Source organism: Fibroporia radiculosa, assembly GCF_000313525.1.
Source record: "Fibroporia radiculosa TFFH 294 genomic supercontigs, scaffold5552, whole genome shotgun sequence".
NCBI classification, from domain to species: Eukaryota; Fungi; Basidiomycota; class Agaricomycetes; order Polyporales; family Fibroporiaceae; genus Fibroporia; species Fibroporia radiculosa.
Window position 1 is genome coordinate 25,335 of NW_012133423.1, and position 7,326 is coordinate 32,660.

General features: G+C 52.4%; 3 protein-coding genes across 3 annotated transcripts; 1 reads left to right on the forward strand and 2 right to left on the reverse strand.

The window, feature by feature from the left end:
• Positions 1 to 617: 617 nt before the first annotated feature.
• FIBRA_05877 (uncharacterized protein) lies at positions 618 to 2,196 on the forward strand (the record flags this gene model as incomplete). The annotated part of the gene is made up of 5 exons (XM_012327624.1): positions 618 to 719; positions 780 to 915; positions 1,266 to 1,569; positions 1,626 to 1,681; positions 1,736 to 2,196. 5 exons carry the CDS (start codon positions 618 to 620, stop codon positions 2,194 to 2,196), a joined length of 1,059 nt encoding a protein of 352 aa, XP_012183014.1.
• A 201-nt stretch (positions 2,197 to 2,397) lies between these two features.
• On the reverse strand, positions 2,398 to 4,197 carry FIBRA_05878 (uncharacterized protein; the record flags this gene model as incomplete). The annotated part of the gene is made up of 2 exons (XM_012327625.1): positions 2,398 to 3,152; positions 3,216 to 4,197. The coding sequence occupies 2 exons, from the start codon at positions 4,195 to 4,197 to the stop codon at positions 2,398 to 2,400; spliced, it is 1,737 nt and encodes a 578-aa protein (XP_012183015.1).
• A 499-nt stretch (positions 4,198 to 4,696) lies between these two features.
• Positions 4,697 to 6,069, reverse strand: FIBRA_05879 (uncharacterized protein; the record flags this gene model as incomplete). Its single annotated transcript, XM_012327626.1, has 5 exons — positions 4,697 to 4,815; positions 4,871 to 4,930; positions 4,985 to 5,337; positions 5,388 to 5,648; positions 5,699 to 6,069. The coding sequence occupies 5 exons, from the start codon at positions 6,067 to 6,069 to the stop codon at positions 4,697 to 4,699; spliced, it is 1,164 nt and encodes a 387-aa protein (XP_012183016.1).
• Between the last annotated feature and the right edge of the window lie 1,257 nt (positions 6,070 to 7,326).

Genomic DNA, 7,326 nt, shown 5'->3' on the forward strand with positions numbered 1-7,326 from the left:
AACTCCGACGAGGAGCGCAGCCACTGCTCGATCCAGTCTGAACGGGTTAGTTCACCTTGAGTTCACCCGACTGCGGCTGCAATCCCGTCAGTATACGCGCTCATCCGCTCGCAAAGCGGGGACACCATAGAATCTGAGGACATCGCGTCAATGTATGGGTGCCCCATGCAGTAATTTCTCCTCACAGCCAGGCGAAGGTCGTTCTGATCATGCGCGCATAGAGATACCCAGGTCCGAGGCCTGTACGTCCGACCACGGGATAAAAACCCCCCATTTTTGGCGAGGCTGTGGCGACCGTCATTTTCGCTTTATCTGCTACCATCCCCGGTGAGCATACCAGGCATCATTGTTCCACAGACGATTTTTTTGATCATGCGGATTTCAAAGCCTTCGCGCTTGACAAGTGCCCTCAAACGACGCGTGCGGAGGGCGCGTAATCATCACGTGACCGGCTTTATCACTTGATTGACTAATTCTGGTGTGACTGTCCGTCGTTTCACTTGTTTTAAGTCCTCTGTCTAACACCATCCTTCACGCTGCGTTCCGCTACTTTCAAGTCATTTTACAGGGCTTTACTGGTCGCCACCACATCGTTGCGCACCCCTAATTCCCCCACAATGTCCCCTACGACACATACTACGAACGGTGTGAATGGCCTCAACCACGCAAACGGTGCGAGCAAAACGGTCGAGAAGAGTTCAAAGATGCACTCGAAAGTGGTATGTTGCGCAGTATCGCTACCCGCGGATACGGATTCCTCACGATTGTCTTCGATGTAGGTTATCATAGGTTCAGGACCCGCAGGACACACAGCAGCCATCTATCTCGCACGGGCGAACCTGAATCCAGTCCTCTTTGAGGGTTTTATGGCAAATGGCTTCGCCGCAGGCGGTCAACTAACAACGACCACAGATAGTGAGTTTCTGTGCCATTTCGCGACCCTACAGGTGCATCTTTGCACGTAAGCCGCCCGCTTGCACCGAGTCTTTTGCGGGGGATGCGAACAGAGCACAGGCCAGTCCTGTTATGTACGCTCGGCTTTTGCCGAACGCGGGACTCCTTACCCTCATACCCACAACCGTCTCATCTATGGGCATTCTGCTCCTTTGGACTGGCGTATTCACTCGGCATGACGAGAATATCGCGCTGCAGCAAGGCTGCACGCAAAATAATAAGTTAAGATGCGGCGCGTGACATGTCGCGCGACACTTGCCCCATTTGTCGTATCCTGAAAATCCTGATGAGTTGCTGACGAGTGTCTTCAGTCGAGAATTTCCCTGGTTTCCCCTCAGGAATCCTAGGGCCGGAGCTTATGGATAAATTCCGCGCACAATCCATGCGATTCGGCACGAAAATCGTTACCGAGACAGTATCGAAAGTTGACCTTTCTGCGAGACCATTCCGGTACTGGCGCGAGTTCCAGGAAGATCAGGATCCTGAGACAGCAGATACCCTAATAATTGCAACGGGTGCGAGTGCAAAACGGCTAGGTCTCAAAGGCGAAGAGACATACTGGCAGAGTGGTATCAGCGCTTGTGCCGTCTGTGATGGCGCTGTGCCCATATTTAGGTCAGTGTCAGCAGCGATATTACGCAGGGTAGCGAAGATAACATCATGCTATGCAGAAATAAGCCTCTTGCTGTGATTGGTGGCGGTGATTCTGCTGCCGAAGAGGCTACTTGTAAGTATAGTTTACCGCTATGCGTGATTTGATTGCTTACGCATATACGTCTAGATTTGACGAAATACGGTTCGCACGTCTACGTTCTAGTCCGGAGGGCGGAGCTGCGTGCATCGAAGATTATGGCAAAACGGTTACTCAACAATCCCAAAGTCACAATCCTTTGGAACACTGTTGCGATGGAGTGCCAGGGTGACGGTGACCTGCTGAACAACCTGAGAATTAAGAACGTCTTGACGGGCGAGGAGAAGGATCTCCCCGTCAATGGATTATTCTACGCTATTGGCCACGAGCCTGCGACATCGCTTGTCCGAGGCCAGTTGCAAACTGATCCGGAAGGTTACATCATCACCGTGCCAGGGACAACGCAGACGAGTGTCAAGGGCGTGTTCGCTGCCGGTGACGTACAAGACAAACGATACCGTCAAGCGATTACGAGCGCGGGCAGTGGCTGCATGGCCGCTCTCGAGGCCGAGCGGCTGATCGCGGAGGAGGAGGAGGGTGTCGACGAGTAGGCTGGACTAGGCATTCGACCGTTCGACCGTCATTCACATTATAGATGTACTATTTGCACTGCACCGTTTGTCATAGAGCGCTTTCCTTTGCTTTTACCCGGGTTGCTTCAGTTACTGTGGTTTGCGCACGCGGTATTGAACAGCGGATTCACATATGTCAGATACATTCAATATACATCTATCTAATGATATTGTACCCCCTCAAGACTGTTCAGACAATCCCAACCCAATTGATCCTGTACTTGAATGCATGCTTGAAAACCGATCCCAGTCCGTCTCCTGGTTGATCGTGGTACGGTCTTCCCTATCCCCTCGAAATGCAGGGTTTGAAAGTTTCTTGATCAAGCCTGGTCTGACCACCACGCCGGGAAATATGTTCATGAGCTTCTCCGCATCTGCTCTGACGTCCGCCCCGCTCAACCAGTATTGCTTGGGCATAATCCCCTTGCCAAAAATCCGAGTGACATGATTCGCACAGAGAAGGGAGATCATAATGTTCATGATGTGCACCGGTACGAGTGCGAAGGCTGCAGACCAGATAGTCGCAAGATTCTCGCGCTCGAAGCGGTACAGCTTGCCCTTGCATCCCGGGAGCGGCGTGCGCGGATAGCACTGTTTGCTCGGCGTCGCCTCGTGCAGAGAGTCGTAGTATCCACAGCAGCGCAGCGTGTCCTGGATGACGAGCCGCCCGACAGGCGTGTACCACTGACTCCAGGCGAGGTTCAGCTTGCGGTCGAGCGCGAATGCGTAGCGGTGATACGACGTGTAGCCGATCGCGAGGATCGCGAGGAACGCGGGCCAAAGGAGGACAGCGTAGACGGCGAGAATCGGGCGCGAGTTGAGCACGGTGCCGCTGATCCCGACAATGAAGGTGAGCAGGATGATGGAGGAGGCAAAAGTGATGAGCATGAGGATGTCGTTGTCAGCGACGTACATGACACTCGCCAGTTCCCATGCTGTGGAGAGACGGTCAAATGCTCGAGCTCATCGTAATCAAAGTATATCGAAGAACTGCTCACTTCGAAACCATGTCGAGATGGCGCAAACGAGGCCCGCGACTCCATACACGAGAAGTGTGCAGACGGAAAATAACAGACACCACTTGTGTAAAGACCAGCGATCGATGGTGTCGATTCCGAGGCCCTCACCTTCTTCGAGCATTGTCGCAGCAAATGCGGTTTTGTGTCCTCTCTTGAAGATTTGGTTCTTCATGACTGAGCGCGGACGAGGAAACTTCTGTGTGAACTTGTCGGTAGTACTAAATGAGGACAACAATGGTGGGCGTCGTTGGTCAACGCCTTCTCCGCCAGAACGAGAGATTGAGTGTGGGGTCGCTATAGACAGAGCCGTGCTCGCTTCTGAAGCTGCGGACGAGAAGTGTTTGTGAATACCGGACAAATGAACGGGGGCAGGTGGCCGAGAGTCTTGTGAGTCCGTCTCTCTAGACGAGAACAGTCGAGGAAGATACGAGCGAATCACATCCCCTGCTCGTGCACCAAACTCCGGAGTTGGCAATCGAGAAGAACGCGAGCCCACTGTGCGCGCTGTGGTCACAGACGTCGTGGACGGCTCCCGTGCTGGTTGTCGAGGGCGGGGGGTGAGGGGTATAGGACTGAAGCTAGGCGTCCTGTCATCTCCACTCGCATGAGCAGACGAGCTGTACGGCGCCAAGTGCTCCCATCGAGCTTTCGGGGAATACAAGTCCTCGGCCACTCTCCAAGGCAGACTCGCAAAGTTTTCGGGGAAGAGCGGCAAAGAAGGCGTTAGAGCTGACGCCCTCGAAGGCCGCACAAGAAGCACGGTTGGCACACCACCGGCAGCATCCACGTCTTCGACCTGCACCGTCAGCGTCTGGTCCAGGTTTCGCTCAGAACTATCGTCCCGGTCATATGATTGGCGGCGCGCGGTCGAATCCAGGGCTGGGCTGAGCACTCCGGAACGACGGCGGGCTGAGCATCGACGATTGAGCACCGACGAGGATGAGGGGTACTGGTGGTCCATTACAGAGCGACACGCAAATTGACAGCAGCAGAAGACGGGGACCCGTATCGCGAATGCCTGGGCGAGACTGCAATCATTACGAGTGCAATGTACCTGTCAGCTGTATGTCGAAGTGCGAATAGGCGCAAGGACTACTTACTGATCGTTACTTGGTTATTACTAAATACTGTATTGACATCACCACCTCGCCCTTGGTGCTTACATCCTTCATAGCTGTTATGGACAGAATCAGAATCTCACATACCGTACCGTGATTCAAACGTTCAAAGCACGATTGACAAGATGTAAGAAATGAGAGACAGCAGTGAATTAGCGTGCGTAATAACACATCATTCGGTACGAGACTTAGCGGGTAACTATCCATGCATGACGTCAAAAACACAATGAGAAATGAGACTAAAACGTCCACGTATTGTCCAATACTGAGGTCCAAGGAGAGTGAGATAGTAATAAGGCAATGTCATGTAAAGGAGCACAGGTGTCGCGAACCATGAATAAATCAAGGGTTATCGATTGAGAGAGTGATCGGACACTCGGCCGCAGTAGCCGCCGCAGACATGCTCTTCTTCCCGATAAGACCGACAATACTCATATCGAGTTGGAGATTGAAGCGCAGTGCTAGATTCAGTGTCAGGATGGGAAAAAAAAGGCAGAAGAATCAATTGGTACATACGTGGGCGCGTATCATTAGCATTGAGTGCAGGATCTCTGCACGCATTATACCAACTTGCCCCTGGGGATTATGGTTAAGCGGTCTGGACTGAATCCGAGGATACAAACTACATACAAGTAATGTCCGACGAATTTGTCGCGACATAGGTGAAGTTGATCGGCATTTGCACCATGGGGAACGCCTTGGCTGGCATTGACATACCTCCTCGACTACCTGTCCCAACCTGGTTGCCGCTTTCTAGATCTGTCACAACAGCGCTGAAGCTCGACACCTGGATTGGAATTATGGCAGAACTGGTGTCGAATTGTACGCTAACGTCTGCAGGGAAACTAAAATTCGCCGGTGTGCGCGAGAAGATGACAGGCACGCTCTTGTTGAACGATCCTGTCGCAGCGGATACTGGGTTCGAAGTGGCGAACGACATGGATGGAACACGTGGAAGGCATACCCCAATCACAACTCCAACTCTGAAAAAATGTCATGAGCCGAGTAAACATGACAAGGTAGCGACACTCACGCGATACAGAGTCCAAACAAGATATAGGTCGCTTGCCTCCTAGTAAAAAATGAGCCACACACACCCCTCTCATTGCGATTCCAAGAACGCCATTTTTGGCCAAACGACAGTAAAGCTTCTTCTCGTCTCTCCCTATTCATGTTCGTATGCATCTCGGACTTGCTCCATTCCGGCCCCAGAGCAGGAACAGTGACGAGTTCAACTTTATTGGCTACAGTGGGTTCCTCCTTGAAAGGAGAAGGCGAGGCAACCTGACGATAGCTACGGCGACCGATAAAGTAACGATATACCTTTGATGAACACGAACGCACCCTGAGTCATTGCCCACAAACGCATTTGAATAACGCGGGCCTGCATTGTTAAAGTCAGCGTAGATGTTGAACCCGTCGTTGTTGTTCGACAGCATGCTCTCTTCATCCACGCCGCCCTTTACCGGCTCCTCCCTCCCAGCATAGAAGAAGGATGTGCGATTGTATCCTGCATTCTGTTTTCCTCCTAAGGTCTCTGTTCCCGCTCGAGAGGCTCTGTTTGGATTGAAGAACGATGAGGCGTCGTCGACTCGAGGATGATGAGGCTGGTCATATTGTGGTGATGCAGGTTGCGGAAAGTCGGTGTTGAGGGCATCGGACGACTTGCGGGCACCATAAAAGGAGGACACCGCAGACCTGCGATCATAGTCCATTCTGAACTCTAAAGCTAGAGCGATGCGCGAACGAGAGGAATGGCGAGTTGGTCGAATCTCACGACGAGCAGAAACCGACAGCAGCCGATGGCTGGCTTGCCGTTTTGGCGCGGAGTTAAAATCCTGGTTTTAGTTTGTCTCGTCGTTGCCTTGCTCGAGCTCAGTGGCCTCTTACTATGGCCTCTCACCGTTTCGCCAGCTTGCGAGGCCTAAAGGCAACGTTTTCTACATCTCTTGATACCCTTTACTCTCCAGCAATAAAGTCTCTCTCATGTGCGGCCCCGTCGTCTCTCGGAATGACTTGGTGACAGCTCTACCCGCAATGGTCCGTCTGAGCTTGGGCTGGTATTGGCTCTCGGAGGGCTTCAAATGCGATTCTTATCTCAACGCCTCGAGTATGCTGTGCTCTGTAATTTCTACTCAGAACCTCCCATAGCTTTGTGGCTACTCTGCATCGCATGTCGCACAGCCTCGCCTCAGCCGCTGCAATCCGAAAGCTCCTGCTTTTCATTTTCTGTCGTCAGTACGTCAGCCCAGGTCGCGACGGGTGCTTGGTGTGGGCCGTTTGACTATCGTTTTTGATACTCGTCGATTTCTATAGCTCAGCGATGGGCATTTATTTTCTGTCGGAAGATCCGGGGAAATAATCCACGAAGCCCGTATAGTATTTGAGCCACTTACACGCACATCCAATTAGCCTGCGGCACCGCCACTCGTTATATATGTCTGACCAAATACCATACACTCGCGACATCCCCCGGTGTCCCTTTTATACCTCTTCCTCCCTGGTCGCCTGCTCTCTTCCCTCCGTATATACGTCGCCCATACACCCCTACCGACCTCGTCTTCTCCGCAGCTTAAGCTGTGCCTACTCCCCGGGCTTCATTATTTTCATTCACGACAGTGCCCCCGGTCGCGCCAGCTGCATTGCTATGTGAGTCATTATGACTACTCTTGTATAGTCGGAGCTCACCGCACGTCCCTGCAGTCTTCAGGTTGTGGATGACCGACCCCAAGAATACAACTGCTCCCGTCCTTCCTGAGACTGCTACTCCAAAGGATAATGTATCTACAGCTACTCGAGTTGGCATGGGAGTGTTCCTTGGTGAATGAGTCGCATCTTCTCGCTTCAGTGTCCGCGAAAATCTAATGTCAATCATCTGGTACCATCTTAGCTTTGTTTATCATTATCATCGTGATTCTTTATTTTGTGGCGGCGGGGCAGGCCCGTGCCCGTTCCGGCAACGGACGAACTGC